This window comes from Cydia splendana, chromosome 21, assembly GCF_910591565.1.
Source record: "Cydia splendana chromosome 21, ilCydSple1.2, whole genome shotgun sequence".
In the NCBI taxonomy this organism is placed as follows: domain Eukaryota; kingdom Metazoa; phylum Arthropoda; class Insecta; order Lepidoptera; family Tortricidae; genus Cydia; species Cydia splendana.
This window is the reverse complement of record NC_085980.1, coordinates 2,099,320-2,117,716: the sequence shown is the minus strand read 5'-3', so window position 1 is coordinate 2,117,716 and position 18,397 is coordinate 2,099,320. Positions and strand designations below refer to the sequence as shown.

The window sequence follows — 18,397 nt, the reverse complement described above, 5'->3', positions numbered from 1 at the left end:
ATCGAATACATTTTTCTAGGCATCATGACGAATCTAATGAGGTATCACACGTATTTTTAGGAGTAGTATCTCTATTTTTCACCGTTTTCAGGATCTCGAACAGACTATAGGTAACCTGTGTCTGTATTTAGGTCTTATTACACGAGGACCCAATGATATATTTTCTGTGAACACATATTTATATTTGTGAACCAAAACAGAAACTTCATTTCATAAGTTTAGTTCATGCACGCTCCCTATAGCCTAAAACCCTGTGCTTGAAATAATGATCAAAACTAGACGAACAAAGTATTGCAACGTAACCCTCCCCCTGCTCTTAGCTCAATTTCCGCACTGATGGGCTCCTAACCCTGTTAACGGGTCTCGACTACTGTTCATAAACCGGTAGCTCGATTCCATTTTAACGACTTGTTACGGCTATGATCTCGTTTTGATACGACCTTGAAAATGGCTCACTCTGATTGGTGGATGCAAAATGAAGTGAAAGTCGTGCGTGAGATGCGCGCCAATCGGGGTCCCTTTGATTCACATAAAGTTTTAAGTCATAATGTATTGTTTGTCATAATATCATTAGTCCTAAAACTGAAACCGTTAACTTTTCAGGAATTTAGTAAGGTTATCCTATAAATAGATTAGGTTAGGTTTGTTTTATGGCAATCCAAGTAACGAGTTTCTAAACCAAATAAATGACTAACGAAAATGCGGACAAACAATACATTATGACTTAAAACCTTTTGGGAAACAATAGAGACCCGCGCCAATCACCAAGACGGTCGTCAATGTCGTGTCAAAACCAGTTCAAAACCATAACGAATTGTTAAATTAGAATTGACCCCCTGTTCATAAACCGGAGCGACATTCAGACTTTAAAAATGTGTTATTGATTTGATTTTGATTTATAGAGCAGTGTACTCAGTACTCACCTTGCGCTTCTACACGGTGGCTAAAAAATAACTACATTCCCGTTGCCAAGGAGGTTTTGGGATTATACTGAGCAACTTTTACATAGAAAATGGACCAGCCAAAATGTATGAAACACCAAATTTTTTTTCGCGATTGTGGGGTTGGTCCCATAGTAAAAGTTGCTCAGTGTATCCCAAAACCTCCCTGGCAACGGGAAGCAGTTATTTTTTTGCCATCCTGTATATGGGTGCGAGAGTTGTCAAACTGGGCCTGACAACACTGCAAAAAAGGCGTGAACGTGACGACTTGATTCATTCAGTAGGTATTCAGTATTCATTCATTTATTTCTTGCTTCCATGGTACATTTTACATTTTACATGGTACATTGATCGAGACGTTCAAAATCATTCATGGATATTACGACTGTCCAGAACTAAGCGACCTGTTCACTCGAAACCCAAACACGCGCACAAGAGAACACTACCTTAAACTAGTAACAACAAAACATAAAACAAATATCGGCAAAAACTTTATTGCAAACCGAATAGTAAACAGAAAAGGAACAAATTAACCTCTGAAGTTGTGAACTCTACAAGTGTGAATCAATTTAAAAATAGTTTTGATAAACTATCTAAACAGTGAAATCGTGCTAAGTGAACTATGATTTAGACGTATCAGCAGCTGCCTGTCGAAAACGAAATAATAAGAAGAATAAAAACGTTCACGCTAGCGTTCATATCCGTGCCAAACTGTTGGTGTGGTGGTAGCCACAAAGCATATGATATGTAGGTACCTAAATGTAAATATTTGTGTAAATTGCGGCGTCTAGGTTTGTGTAGGTAACTCTTAATAGTTTCGGATAAAAGTAGTGTTGCGAATAGATACATGAATCTTGTTTCTTGCATACAAAATCTTCCGAACGACACTATAGGTTTAAGTAAAGATATCGAAGGACGGTGGCAATTCCCTGCCTGATGGCTTTGTAACTGGGTTAGTGCTGGGCCGGCAGGGGGTTAAGTTCATTGACCCTTATGTTTATCGGAAACTGAGATTGTTTGACAGTTTGACACATTGTATAGTAGTTGGAAAAGGCGATACAATTTCATACACTACACTAACACATATATTATAATTTATAATTTACCCTTATTTTGCAAGTAATGAATTTGTTTATTGGTTGTACATAAGAGTCTATTTTATTGTAGTAAAGTTATTAAATTGATATGCCGTCGGAAAGTTTCTGAAATTGAGAAATTCCACAACAGGTACTTAATCAGTAGTAGTAGTAGTAAAATACTTTATTGTACAAAAAGAAACATAAAACATGAAAGAACACACATCATTAGTACAAAGGCGAACTTGTCCCTTTCAGGGATCTCTTCCAGTTAACCCTTGAGCAATTGAGGGACAATTGGAGAACGGTAGACATAAAAACTGTACTAAACGGCATATAAAATATTTATTATCCTACAAGATAGGTAAACCTATATCCTACTATAATTATATATATACAAAGTATGGGATATGAAATATAACAAATATGCAAACAGCTATATATATTCAAAATATATAATACATATAATACATTATATATGATATAAAACATATATACTAAAACTACCTACCTACCTAATCATTCTAGCAACTTGTCATACGTATTGTATGGGGACAAAATTTTCCATTTCAAAAAAGGATTATTTATGGTTGTTCCTTAAAATGTCAAACACAGTCTCATTGTCATCAGGATAATGACACTGGATAAATCTAGGGAACTCTTGAAGTACAATAGGCTTTGAATTTAAGTATATTTATAGTCAAACATTTGAAATCAACATTAAATTTGGTGATGTGGATCTGCCGATGAAAACGAAGAAATGATGGTATTTTGAAATTGGTTGTTAAGCGGACCCCAGGCTCCCATGAGCCGTGGCAAAATGCCGGGACAACGCGAGGAAGAAGGATGGTATTTTGAAATTGTTTTGTGAAGTTTTTTTGTTATAAGTATTTTAAAGGGGTCTCTATTGTTTCCCATAAAGTTTTAAGCCATAATATAATGTTTGTCCGCATTTTCGTTAGTCATAATTTGGTTTTTCTCAGAAACGCGTAACTTTTCAGGATGTATACATAGGTTAGGTTAGGTTTCTTTTATGAAGTATAGGTATATATATACCCTTAAGAAAATTCTGAAAAGTTAACGGTTTCAGAATTATGACTAATGATAATCTGACAATGCATTATGACTTTCAATAATTATGTCAAACAAAGGGATCCGATTTTAAAGATAAACCCATCAACAGTGAACGGTATTTCCATTCACTGCCCATAAACCCTTTGAACGCCAAATCGAGCGTGTGCTGCGTCATCGTGAACCTTGATTTATATTTAGATTTATCTATTTCATAATATTAAATCTTACCGCAATCATAGAGAAAAATACATAGACTGCTCACTCCATACATTAGTTTTAGTGCCAAAACGACTATTATTTTCGTAGTCGACATCTAGCATCGAGTAGCGGAATTATCAGTACTGCTACTTCACAATAGATGTTCCGACAACCGAAAAGTCTAATGCTGAACAATTTTCAGCTAATATTATAACCGGATTAACTGGAAATATATTTACAACTGCTTCTGTTTTTAATATTAGTTGTAAATTGTTGTTCAATACAATTTTCGTGTGTCGCGTCACTACAGCATTCTAGTATGGAGTGAGCACTCTATTCTTACTATATTTCTCTATGCCGCAATCCACGAAGGTAAATAGGCGAAATATTGGCCTGTAGCCGCGCGCGTCCTATGCGTTTTGGCGGTCAAAGGGCTAAGAAGAAAGATCAAAGAAGAAAGAAGAGAAGAGAAAAGAAGAGAAGAGAAGAGAAGAGAAGGAGCCCATGGATGTGAAATTGACTCTAGTAGGGAGTCCGTTTCCACGTGACTCCCTAATCGAGTCAGGTTGACTTCCGTGAGGCTAGCTCGGCTCCTGGCGTCGGGTCTACGAAGAAAACTCACTAGCTCAAGATTTTCCTTAATTATTGTACTATTTGGACCGATTTTTATTATATAGTCTGTCAAGCCATTTTCGTCAGTAGAAAAAAGCGGCAAATTTAAAAAATGTAGGCGCCAAGTGTTATCGTCCCATAGAAAATAATCTTGTTGTTTGTTTTTTCTCGTTGGATTTTTGGATATTTGGCCGGTTTGAAGAGCCTAACAGGCCTATTCGGATTTCGAGATAATCACAAGATCTTGAGATGATTTAGAGATCAACTAGATCTACATTAGATATCGACTAGATGTGACTTGGATATCTATAATAAGTCATAACTTGTCGAAATCGTTCAAGAGGACCTCCAGAATCGCGGAAACGTCAAATTTGACATATCTATCTTACAAATATCTTTAAATTATCCGTATCGTAACTTGTTGAAGTCTAGTAGAAATGTAATTCATTTTCCGAATCGAGCCGTCTCATTCTGGGCGGGATAAATACGAAATCACAACTTGTCCCTAAACAATGTATGTAATTTTCCTGTAAGTTAAGTTTAGTAAGTAAGTCTAAGACAAAGTTTTTAAAGATATATTGCACTTTGTACAGAATATAGGTCCACAACAAAATAAATATTGGCACATTTAATATGGTATATGGACCCTTCGACCTAATGTGCAAAAAAATGAAAAAAGATAGAAACAATTGAATAGTTTAAATATGTATTTCTAAATAATTAGTAAAATAAAATGTACAATATTCTCAGCCCTTGGCCATATTTTGCGAGGTGATTGTATATTAATTAAGATTTTTTTACATACTTAGTAAAGTCGACATCTTCTTAAAAAGAGGCATAAACAAATTCTAAAATTTCTTTCTTCTTAATAATCCTGAAGATTACTTACATTTTATATAAAAATAAAATATAAATAACAGCAGTAATAAAACTCTTTTATAATTAGAATTTATGCATAAGTAATAAATTATCTATAGTACTCTTCTTACACAAAATGACGGGTCTCCAAACAAAAATAACACCACTTACGCCCTTTTATTATAGAAATAAATTATTCGGAGGGTCTACCACAGGGATTTGCACGGATTAATATAATGAAATCTGATATATATTCAAAATTAAACCACAAACAATAGGTAATACGGTTGATTTTTGTCTGAAACTTTGGAGGTTAAATTTTATTTACTAAAAAGGTTGGGATTATTGGCTTGGAAAAATTTAATGGAAATTTAACTTTATTGCTACTTTCATATTGTAAGTCGGTATTATTTCTTTATGTATGATTTATTAATGTAGATTTAGTTGCAGGACAAAAGAGTCCAAAGATAATTTATTTTACATTAGCGTCTATTTACGTACTTTACTGAAACCCAATGGTATTAAGCTTTTCTTTGGACACTGTTTTTTTCTTAAGACGACAGTAGAAGACCGCTTACTGATTATTCGATTAAATCAGTCAAGTGTAACTTGCAAAACCTTATTAACCTTACAACGAAAATAGTTATTTGTACAACAAGAGATCAAAGTTTGATATTTCTTCGAGTGCTTATTTTGAGTCCCGTGCAAGCGAAAGATTCTATAATAGATTCACGAGCGTAGCGAGTGAATCTAATTTAGAATCTTGAGCGTAGTAAGGGATTCAAAAGCGCACGAGATGTAAATAACTTTGATCTCGTGTAGTACACAAAAATTTTCACCCTAAGCAGTGAGAACATACCTAGAGGGACAGAGATAATAGAACCCAAGTATATCGAACTTGTATTAGACCCCGCATGTTGAAATGACTATAAAGGTCACTTGAATGTCATTTTGTCTCACTCAGTGAGCAACCCAGTGAGCAAAATCGCATTTTGCTCACTGTTTTTAAGAAGCAAAGTACCCTTGTTCGAGCTGCTGAGGTGAAAATACTTTTTTGCTGTGTGTCTCACTCAGTGAGCAAAATGCGATTTCCTCACTGAGTGAGACAAAATGACATTCAAGTGACCTTTATAGTCAAATGTCATTTCAACATGCGGGGTCTAATACAAGTTCGATATACTTGGGTTCTATTATCTCTGTCCCTCTAGGTATGTTCTCACTGCTTATTAGGGTGAAAAATTTTGTGTACTACACGAGATCAAAGTTATTTACATCTCGTGCGCTTTTGAATCCCTTACTACGCTCAAGATTCTAAATTAGATTCACTCACTACGCTCGTGAATCTATTATAGAATCTTTCGCTTGCACGGGACTCAAAATAAGCACTCGAAGAAATATCAAACTTTGATCTCTTGTTGTACAAATAACTATTTTCACCTCAGCAGCACGAACAAGGGTACTTTGCTTCTTAAAAACAGTGAGCAAAATGCGATTTTGCTCACTGAGTCATTTTGTCTCACTCAAGATGACATTCAAGTGACCTTTATAGTCATTTCAACATGCGGGGTCTAATACAAGTTCGATATACTTGGGTTCTATTATCTCTGTCCCTCTAGGTATGTTCTCACTGCTTCGGGTGAAAAAATTTGTGTACTACACGAGATCAAAGTTATTTACATCTCGTGCGCTTTTGAATCCCTTACTACGCTCAAGATTCTAAATTAGATTCGCTCGCTACGCTCGTGAATCTATTATAGAATCTTTCGCTTGCACGGGACTCAAAATAAGCACTCGAAGAAATATCAAACTTTGATCTCTTGTTGTACAAATAACTTTTATAATATTTTTAAAACTGGAAGGGTACGATGATAGATGTCATCTCCATACAATTTATAACCTAAAAATGCCAAATATCGCAAAATTGTATTCAATTGACATCGATCACCATACCCTTCCAGTTTGTAAAATATTCTAATCAAATGTGACATAAAAACATTATATCACGTGTAAAGGGGCTCACAGATTACCAGTTCGCTGGACGATATCAGCCTGTCAGTTGTTCGGAGCTGTCAAATTTTGCTTCTAACTGACAGGCCAATATCGTCCGGCGGACTGGTAATCAGTGGGCCTCTTAAGTAACAAAGCTAAATTTTTAACCATTTAAAGACCCGTGTAAGTAACAAGGTTATGTTTTTAACCATTTACCATTAGACCTTTAGTGCTATTCGATATCATTATACAAAAACATAATATCATTATATTTATTATAATATCCTCATGTTCCTTTCTTTACCCGTAATGAAGAGCGGGCCTCTAGAGACTCCGGGATATTATTCTATCCCTTAAATTACAAACGAAACTGGTACTTGTGGTCGTAAATGTATTGGTTTTGTTGTCTTTTTTGGCTGTGTGTATAGTGCGACATAAAATAGTAGAAATGAAATAAAATGGAACTAAAGAAATCCATACTAAATTGTTGCCATGTTTAAGCATTTTACGTTAAAAATGTGACAGTTACGTAGGAAATGGCGCCCTCTATAATTTTCTACAATTTCTTGTCGGACTATACTTGAGTCCAGAACACCTGGGGCATGTTTTTCAGTGCTCTGGACCAAATTTTGCTTATGGAGTACTTATTATGAGATCACTTCGTTCGATGCGTTTTTCTCGGCTGGGAAAACGCGCATTATTGAGTTTTTATATGTTTTCCGACCAAATCTTGGGCTCCCAGATATTATACTAATCATCTATAATAAGTAATAAATAATAATCTATATCTTGCTATGTATTTAATACTAAGATAACTGAACTGACTTGAGTCTCATTCCGTTACAAGACAGGGCCTATTTAGTTGCCAACAGGGGCATTACCATGATGTCCTTATATTAATAATCACATTAACAGGGTGTTTTTACGTAAATTAGGTTTTCAGTTTTCTCCAAAAAACATCGTAAAAGCTATAATGTATTATACTTAAATATGTGTAAATATCTGCAACTAATAAAGTAGCACCTTATATAAGTTATATAACAGTAGGTATGGTAAGGCCCCTGTACCTAAAGTGCAGGCCATTGATGTCTCGCTCCGTAGTCTCCGTACTCCATAATGACATTAAAAGCTTTCTACGCATAATTAAAACGGAGTGACGGGAATATTGAGGGCGCTTTGAGGCGATGGCTGTTGTTAAACGTTTTTATGACTATTGTGTAACTATAACATATTGAAACATTGAAACGAAATATTGTATATTTATAACGCATTGGGTGCAGCAATGTGCAAGTTGCAAAACATTTTCTCTAATGCAGAAGCATTCTCGGATGATTTTCGAAATTTACAGGAAAATTTTAAGCTACTTTTCGTTCAAATACATAGATGATTGTGAGAATTAAAAAAAAGTATTATAATCGTATTATTTATCACATATTAATTAGACAGACATCTCATAAAGCCTATAGGAATATATTAAGGTCTTGACATGTTTTCATTGTTTGCAAAATTTATATTTCTGAAAACATTTCCTGATACAGATTTATTTTTACTTAAAACTTCAAAAAAAACTTTATTTGATATTGCTGTAAATGCTAGAATCGAGGTGTGGATTGTCAGTTTCTGGACCTCAAGATTGAAGAAGTCTTTAAAATTCCCCACAAACTCGCAATATCGTCGGCAAGATTAAATATCATGTTCATTTTATAATAAGGCCCGGCACAATTAAAATTGTCTTAGCCTCGTGGGCCTTGTTACTGATGACTGAAGAGTAATGAGATCCCCGGGGAGCGTTATTGGAGCAATCGGATTAAAAAATACTGTTTCAGGACTGAGTTCCATTTTTAATATGGTTCATTGAGCTTTGTTTTTTAAGCGTTTATTATATTCTAAGACTTACTAATATTTATAATTCTTATTTTTAAAAATATGTGATCATTTCGCCAAATGACAAAAGTGTGCTCATAGTGCATGACGTTATTCGGTAATTGTTTTTTTTAAACGATAGCTGAACCTTATAAATAGACTTTTTGACTAAAGAATGGTTATTAATTGCGTTTCCAGATTAATTATTCATTAGCTGCACTTCCACGCTAGTTTACTGCATAATCAATTCATCAATACACTTTAAACAACTCTATTGAGCAAAAACACAAAAAAATATTCGTGAGACGACTGCACGATTTTCAAATTCAAACTGACATCAAACTAATAAGATTTGTCCGCACATGTATTAGTCGGAGCGAGATAAGAGCTAATTTTTAACAAGCAGAAAAGTCTGCGAACGATGCTATTAAGCTTAGAATAAATTTAAAGGTGGAAAAAATACTGTCTTGGGTGAGACTTGAACTCACGGCCTCTGGCTTCACTTAAAAAAATAATTTCAATGTCATTCTAATATCGGTTTAATGTTCAGTGCACGTTCGAATTGGCCTGTATATCTTTACTAAAAAATAAGTAACAGCATCAACTGAAAAATATTTCCCAAATTGCAATACTACAAACTCCATACTATGACGTTACGTAAACCTTTGAGCTTTTCCTCGGGGAAATTAGGGCAAGTCGGGCACAGCGGCTCGGGCACTAATTCAACCAATTTCATCGATACACTCAAATATCGAACTCGCTCCGTTCCAAATGTCATGGATTCCCAAAACGCATTCTTATTGCCTTTGCTGGCAGCTTGTTAGTCTTGAAATAATACGGTTGGGCTTTATTTCTACTAGAAACACTGGGATAAGAATATTATCTTTTAACTTACAATGTTTGCTTGTAATAATGTTTGGTCAAATCTTGCAAAATAAATTAGACCATTTTCCCATTAGGTACTCGATTGCGCTGAAATTTGAAATATATAATTATGTAAGTTGCGTGACAATTCAATACTTTGGTATCATCGAGCTGATCTAATGATGGATACAGGAGGGGCCATAGGATCTCTGTGATAAAACCACGGAACCTAATTGTGTTTCGGTTTGTTAAATTATCTTGATGAGGTATCGTCTTGGGTCGTCCCATTCGTTTTCGTCAAGTTCTTAAATTATCCCTATTCTGCTTTCGTCACGCATTCTAGATTGAAAGCCCCCGACGATTGTGACATTTTGTGACGAATGTAGAATGGGTGACGAAAGCAGAATAGGACTAATTTAAGAACTTGACTTGACGACCCAAGACGATACCCTTGATGAGTAGGTATTATTTGTAACAATAAAACTAAAAATATGAAGTGCGCTGGTTAAAATATTAAGTTAAAAGTTAATTGTCTAACAATAAGTCAAATGTCCTCGTATACTTACGGAAATTTTATTTTAATCGGAAAATATTTTAATTGCTGTCTTGATTATTTGTTTTTGACCATTGTTAAGATTTAAAACCAGGTTAGGATTGAATTATTCGATACACATCGCTGCCCCAATATTACAGGGTTCTATGTTTCACTTTTATCGAACTGAAATTTGAACATTGTCATAGTGACATTAAGTCGAATTTCAACTATGTTTAAAATGTAACATATAACCCTGTAATATTGGGGCTACATGTCTAACCATCTTTTACTTTTAGTGTTTATATAATTTTCTTTGAAAAATTGACACAAGAAACATTTAAATTCTAAATTCTTTACCAAACTCTTTTCTCCCTTAGTTGGGGCCACTTGTCACCAACTCACCCAAATGCAAGCGGAAGTGCAAATGTAAACAGGTCAGCTGTTCCAAATAGAATAAAGTCAGCAGAAATAAGTGCCCCTACGGTGCAAGTGCGCCTGCGTTGGGATACATGGATGGTGCAAGAGTTATAGATCCGTTTTCTAAGACTTCACTTAACCTTATAAGGAACAGTGAACTCATGGTGGGATGGTATTGATCCTTTCGCCATTCGTGTATCCTAGAATAGGTGCAGTTGCCCAATGGAAGCACTTGCCACAACTGACCTTATTTGGGGACGGAGCTAAAGGCCCTGAGGAGTTTAACTGTTATTTACACATATTTTATCCAGTGCACTGTATCGAGGCCTACGGAAGAACAGCACATGCTGAATGCTGATTTGGGTCTATTTTGTGATACACACACAGTTTCCATCCTTTGGTTTTATGTATTCTGTATGCGATTGTCATATATCTTTCTTAGTTCTTGTCACTACCTTCCTCGAGGGTCTTTATTCAGTCCTTCACTAGTTTTAAACTTATTCACACAATTCTATTTATTAAAATAAAACACCAGGTCACTCGATTTTGTGTCTTATTTCGGGTCCAATATTAATGTCATTAGAAAAATTACTTAATTAAAAAGATATGGGTGTCTGTAAAGTCTATAATTTTGCGTGATAACGTCATAAGAAAACATTACCATTAAATTACGTAACGTTACCATGGAGATCTGTCCACAACGTAACACTTTTCCGTGCATGCACCGGTAGCATTTATAAGACGTTATCACGTCAAAATACGAGTTCATTTTCTTAATTTGCCGCCTGCTTTAAAAAGAATATGCTACTTAGCCACTCGTTCCAAAACAATTGCTTCAGGAATATAAAAAAATCACATTCGAACACTGTCCTCTAAATCTCAATGCTATCCCCTTTCACCCTATTCGTGCTGGTACTGTGCAAATCGCAATACTTGGTACCCAAGCGGATACCATAAATTGTGTTCATAAGAATACATTGGGTGATAATATGTGAATTTAAATTGTTAGCTAGCACATTTTAAGACTTCTAACGATTTCCCCTCATTCGCGCCAAATCAACAGAACCAAATGAGTACAGGCCGCTAATGAGTAAATTTAAGATTTCACTCAAAATTAAACACTGTGCCTAACGCTTTCCTTTCCTGATTCCAGTACAAAATTCCCAAGAAAGAGGAGGTGGTGGAACAGCAGCAGCAGGAGCCTGACAACCCCCTCATGAGGAAGAAGAAGACGCCCGAGGAGCTCGCGGCCGAGGCGGAGCTAGAAGACCAGGATGAATTTACTAGTGAGTACCCGCCATTAATACACAATCCCCAAGAAGGAGGTGGAACAACAGCAGGAGCCCGACAACCTCCTCATGAGGAAGAAGAAGACGGGGCCGAGCTAGAAGACCAGGATGAATTTACTAGTGAGTACCTACCATCAATACACAATCCCCAAGAAGGAGGTGGAACAGCAGCAGGAGCCCGACAACCTCCTCATGAGGAAGAAGAAGACGGGGCCGCGCTAGAAGGCCAGGATGAATTACTAGTGAGTACCTATCATCAATACACAATCCCCAAGAAGGAGGTGGAACAGCAGCAGCAAGAGCAACACCCCTTTAGAAATATAGTTTCTAAACTACGTAACGGCTCACAAAATCTACCGATGATGAAACTATAAAGGTTCCGTTTCTGCCATTTTGGCATCGGGAGTCCCGACCCAAAGGTCCCGATTCGGGACCCTAAAAATTCCATTGAAGAAAGTAAAAAGGCCTCACCCGGTAGATTTACAATTACATGTGACTAACTTTCTTATACGATTCAAGTTAGTAATAATTTCCTTTGTAATGTTTCAGAATTGAAAAACACCATCGAAACGCAAGTTAACGAACTAAAATCGCAGATCGAGAGTAAGTGCGTGATGCAGTGAGCGCGCAGCGCTGGCGCCGGCGACAAGATGGCTGCCGTCGTAAAATGGCCGCCACCACAAAATGGCCGCCGCATGGCGCCACGTTTATTATTATATTAACCGAATACATGATGTAGCTGTGCTAAGGTCACTGTTACGATGTTTCACCCAAACACATCTCCCTCCCGCCCAGGACGATTTCGTTCGGATAATCATTCGCGCTCAAATTCGTAGGAGAGATTCGAATTCTAAATTTTTTCGGAACGTAGTTGGCTAGAGGCGCGTTGGTGCTTGATAATAAGCAATAATATTTTTATACATTCATAAAAGTTAATGTGAGCCCTCGATCAACCGATATGTACGTAAAGCGCGTTCCAGCAAGGTCAAAAAGTCATTGCCGCAGCGGCGCTCGTGCGTAAGCGTGCGTGCCGTGCGTGATCCGTGCGTGCGTGACCCGTGCGTGCGTGCGCGTGCACGCACCGCGTCGCGGCGGCTCGTGTGAAATGTGAAACATACCAGTTTTATATGTTGACGCTTGTGATATATTGTTATTTAAGTGTAAAGAGGAAATAATATAAATACAACTAGACGAAACGGTGTATTATTATTAAAGAGGGAAATATGTAATATAGGAAGACTTAGCACGCGTGTAGTTGTTTCAATACTCGACTGTGTTTACGATACTTCTCTCTCTCTCTGCCAGCGGCTACATTGAAATAACAATGTATTAGGTCTTTACGAATATTTGTTTCATCCAAATTCCCCGGCCTCGGCCGGTCCGCTCCTTCGCGACTTCAACTATTGCCTCGACTTTCTTGCATGCGTGCTTTTGCAGTGTTACTCGGTGTTGTGTCTGTGTATTCAGTTTAGGTGTACCTGTAACCGACCTAGCCTTATTGTCCACATCGAACATATAATAGGAACCGCGCGGATCGCCGCCCTTGTCCATTTTGTTCTGCATGCTTTTAATATAAGATCGATGTTCGTTTAGAGTAATGTAAAATTGTAGATATCAGAGACCCACACATCGCGTTTACGTTCACGCACGCGACGGTCGAATCTAATGTTTTATCGATGTTTTAATGCTTAGGGATATAATGTTACGTAGTGAGAGCGAATTCTTCGAGCGATCTTGCCCTTTGGTGCGACAGTTAGAACACTTAACGGCGAAGTAGGACCGAGAAGGACACAGAGCCGGTTGTTCGGATAATTATCTCCACGTATAACGCTGCAAATGCAAAAGATTTGTTATCGTCAAAAGCTGTGATATATAAATAATAAACAAACGCTAGGCCGGCGCCGAGCGAAACACTTGTCTGGTAATAGCTTCTTCGACTATCACGCATACCGGTCTCTCTTCTAGGACTGTGATCTCTTCGCATTCGATCAGCACATCATGTATTTCCACTAAAACAGCGTTCATCCGTTCTGTAACATCACGCTTTAGATCTAAACTATCATTTCTTTCTACTTCCTTTCTGCGTTTCCTTTAAGTACCTATCTATACTGTATTCTGGTCAATTATATCCTACCTTCAATATCTATTGCGAAATCAGAAATACTATTCAATATACACACACATGTAAATATTAAAATACAACAATAATTTCTGATTGTTTATGAGAATGCTACTCTATTTTCTGATGTATAAGAATCAATATTTTCTCGCACTCTACTGCACACATATGTATATTTTCATAGCTTGTTTCGATAGGACCTAATTTCGAGCACGCATAGCCATAGCTCTTGCAACATAAACATGAAACCACTATTATGTCCCGATACATTTATCTCTCGGACAACTGATGGGCATCGCATCTCTGAGCTCCCGTCCATTCTTGCAAACATCACTCTCTTAAAACTAAGGTACCTATATCTTTGTATTTCACGTTGTATGTGTGACTAGCTTAGGTTTATCATCAGACGTCGGATTTTAGGGAGCAAAATTAAATGACAGGTAAGGAGCAGCTATATCGACAATCTTAAATGTCGATGCTTTTATGAACTCCCTGCGTGTCATTTAATTTTGCCCTCTAAAATCCAATGTCTGTTTATCATATTACAACAAATAGTTCTATGTATGTGCATGGCAATCATAGTTAAAGGTTGTTTGTAGTTCGGAATAAACAATAATAGATATAAGATTCAGTCGGACCTGTCGATTTTGATATCATTTTGACACGACCAATGTTCCAAAGTTCACCTCTGAGCTCTCCTTGTATCTTAATGTTAGTTGCCACTTCTATATCCAGAAGCTATCGAGTATATATACCTATATATATATAATTCCCTTGTCTGTGCGTCTATCTTCGATCTAATAGTAGGTAGTTTCTAGCCTGTGCTCTTCGTTGTTGATTCCCGTTTAAAGTAGTAATAGTGCTAGCAGGAGGATTATTTTGGTACGTAGATACTTGACTATCGCTACTGTCACTAATGTAAAACTATAAAAAACAAATCAAATTATTTTCAATTTTGATTTGTGCTGTTTTAATGTAGAATCATTCAAGATTGCATATGCTGAGGAAATTGGGACGGATGACCTGAATGGCCCAGGGGTTATTATGGATACTAACGATGAAATGTTACTAGTTAGATACTAGCCTTGCTTAGTGGGACCACGCTAAGTTTGCCTGCCAAGTGCTAAGTATTTTATTGCCAAGTCCGTGCAAAGTTATCATGGTTGGTGTTTAGGAGGCCTAGGTCACTTTCTTTAGTATATGCCATCTATTTCAGTTTATAATAAAAACTAGGTCTGACGCGACTTGCATGAAGAAAATAGTTAAGTGTGAGCTCTTGACGTGTGAATCAGTGTCGTTCTCTCTTCAATTCGTCTTTTATTTTCTCTTTTTATTATATAACATTATTATATTGGACATATTAAAACCGGTCACTCACGTAAGTTGCTCGACATATTTCGCACCGTAACGAGGAGCTTCTTCAACGACCCGATGCACGCGCCGAGAGCTGCAGCTCGCAGTCTGCGTCGGTCCGCCAACGCGTGCTGCCGTTAAAAAAGCTCCTTGGAGCGCAACATTTTGAGCAATTAATAATAATAACTTAACATACGTGAGCGCGTTTTAATATATCTAATATTAACTGTGTCTGACGAAAGTTTTGTTAAAATAAATTATTATATTTAACGCTGCGGCTATCTGTGTGTCTGTATTAAGCTTTCGATGTTCAATGTATAGTTTATTGTAATTAGATTATATGCTTAACTGCGCATATTGTAATGGAATTTGGGTGATATCAAATGGTTGTTGCATTACAAGTACAATACCTACGAGGTACCAAGTTATTACCTAAGGTTGCAGCGGCGAGGTTATATATAGAACCAGGACCAACCTGGCCCAAGATACTATACTGTACATCACTGCATCGAACATTGTCTTTCCCACTGTCTTTCAATTGGTAGTAAATAAAAACTTACATACAGATGATTGCACACTCACAGATAAAACTATTACCGACTCTTTTCTTTTATATTAAAAAAATATAGTGCATTTATAAAGAGGTTTATACAAGGTAGATGTGTAGTTTAGTAATAATTGTACGTTATTTATATAAAAAAAAAAAAACAAATTCCTTTTCACGCATTTAGCTACATTTAAGGCCCACACGGATTTTGACCAACTATAGATTTTCTCGGCGATCAGTTGATGTAAATAGATTGATTGATCTTATGACTTTCGTACTCAGGGTAAAATATATATTTACTATGAATAATTATTGTTGTCTATTTATATATGTTTTTTTAGATGATTTAGGTGGGAGTGACTTTTTGGCCTGCACAGGCTTCCTGTCCTTAAAAGTGATAGTTTTTCTTGAATTTATTAATGTTCCTTGCCCTGTGTAGGGTGAATCTTTCACTGTTGTTCTTTCCTTAGAGGAGTTATGAAATGGTAGACTTATACAATTTAATACAAACCTTGTTAACAATTTATTGATAAATGAACATATAGTTGGAGTAGATTAGGGTCTGCCACGGGTATAGACACATTTTTAACATTTCACTGTTACTTCGTATACCCTGCCCATCGTATTAAAGCCAAAGACCTTATTTCAACATAAAAAAACTATTTTAAATGGCTGACTACTTTGGACGGGGTATATTTTTATATTTTAGCGTGTTTTCCTTCGTAGTCCTCTATCTCAACACACTCTAGTTAAAATGTTACAAATGTGTCACCTCTTTGAACACTTAGGATCTGGTTGTTTAATCATTTGAAAAACACGTCTATATACCATAGACCAAAGACTATTCAAATGAAGACTCAATCGGCAGCATTCTGCGTGTCTGAGAACTGTAATTTCTCCTCTAACGTACGTCTTTACTAGCATAAAATAAGTGTTCCTTTTATAAAATGATTCATTACTTTTTTAATCAATTATGGCCTGGATGCGAGTCCTTTAAGCCAAGTCTTTATTTTGAATGAATTAAATAAAAGGGACACATTTATGTCAATAAATGCTAACGCTAAAGGAACGGAATGCAATCCTGGACACCATAGACAAATAGTAATAGATGAATTTAGAGACAACGACACAATCGAACACACACGAGAGCTTCGACACACGCCAATATTACTTTATCATAGATATATATTACGTTATATGTTCTGACGTTACTCGCAGTATAGAGAGAATTTTTAAAAGCAAAGAACTGACTGTAAAAGTGCCACACACACGCGCTTGTTTCTTTTATTCTCTATATTGTTTTTTTTTTTCAGGTCTTAAAATGAGGCACAGGGAAATGGAAGGATGGATTAAACTGCCACAGCGAAAGCTGGTTAATACGCTCTGTAGGGCTGAGATGGTCGGCTCTTTATCATTTGTCACCATGCCTGTCCCGTTCTAACAAATATGTAAGTGTGAAAGTGACGCATGGCATGACAGGTGATAAAAATGCGACCATGATACCGCTTCTATATAGCTAAATTTTGTCCGTCTGTTTCCCTATGCGCTTGTTGTTTTTAGAATAGTTATTATTGGCCAAGATCACTGATAGAAGGTTAGTTTTTAATATTAGTGACAACTAGTGTTAAATCGCAAGTTAACCGTAACAAAAAAAAGTGTAAAGACAAAAAAAATCTTTGATCGACCACTGCGTGTGGTCTGGCATGTTGTATTGTTATTAAAACGATTAACGGAGGTTAGTAGTTTATCCACGATTACATTTAACTTAGAGTTATGGAAAAACGAAAAAAGGGGTTAATAATATTGTTGAAAATGTTTTTAGGTAATTGATAATTGGATTGAGCTTTTGTGAAACCGCGTTGTTGAGAATAATTTAGGTTTCGTTTGCAGTTGGCTGTACAAACTGCCAATCGATAATCGTCTCTATCGTTAAAGGGATACGGTTTAGTTTCACGGTTCACGTAGTGTAGGCTTCGCCTTTTTGTGTCCCATGCTGTTATGTTTCGGAGGTCCCATTATTAGTTATGTATAAAGTTTAGAGGTAGGGGTTTTCAGCTGCCGCGGGTGAGTTTGAAAATGTTCTACCTAACATGTTGTTAAATAATAAATAACTACATTGTACCACCATGCTGTTGTTTTATTCGTATTTTTACTCCCTTGGATAGTAATTTTTGGTAGGTCAACGCTACAAAATGGTAAAAGTTTTTTTTTTCGGAAATCCATCAACTTTTGGGTTATTTAGACTCAGAATCACGAGCAGGTACTATTGAATTAGACAAAGAAAAAAAGTGTCCCCAGCTTTTCATACAAATTTTGGTTGTCAGTTTTGTAACGGTCCATACAAAATGTAGGTACCTATGTGAAAATGCGTTATAAAACCGAAATTTCTTGGAACACATTTTTTTTTTCTTTTTAAATCGATAGTCCTCGTGATTCTGAGTAGAAATAACCCAAAAGTTGGTGGATTTTCGAAAAAAAGTAAATGGTACACTTTTAAGTGAAAATGCCCAGGTAAGTAAATGAGTCGTGTCTTAACCAACACAGTGACATCCCTAAACTGCTTAATGGGTTAGCATAAGAACTATATATTAAACCAGCGGGTGCAGCATGGTTCCATTTTTATCGCCTGTAACTATGCCCCTCACTTTCGTACTTACATACT

At 36.5% G+C, this 18,397-nt stretch overlaps 1 protein-coding gene and 1 long non-coding RNA gene across 3 annotated transcripts in view; both read left to right on the top strand.

Annotated features, from left to right (window-relative positions):
- Positions 1-17,862, top strand: part of LOC134801194 (uncharacterized) — a 156,341-nt gene extending 138,479 nt beyond the window's left edge. The window contains exon 2 of the long non-coding RNA XR_010145639.1: positions 15,069-17,862. This is a non-coding gene — a long non-coding RNA (uncharacterized LOC134801194). The remainder of the gene's footprint in view (positions 1-15,068) is intronic.
- Positions 1-17,862, top strand: part of LOC134801167 (complexin) — a 136,428-nt gene extending 118,566 nt beyond the window's left edge. For both annotated transcript variants that reach the window (XM_063773713.1, XM_063773714.1), the window contains exons 3-4: positions 11,581-11,713; positions 12,266-17,862. In XM_063773713.1, the coding sequence (XP_063629783.1) occupies positions 11,581-11,713; positions 12,266-12,339 (207 nt within the window). In that variant the 3' untranslated portion in view covers positions 12,340-17,862. The remainder of the gene's footprint in view (positions 1-11,580; positions 11,714-12,265) is intronic.
- Positions 17,863-18,397: the final 535 nt, after the last annotated feature.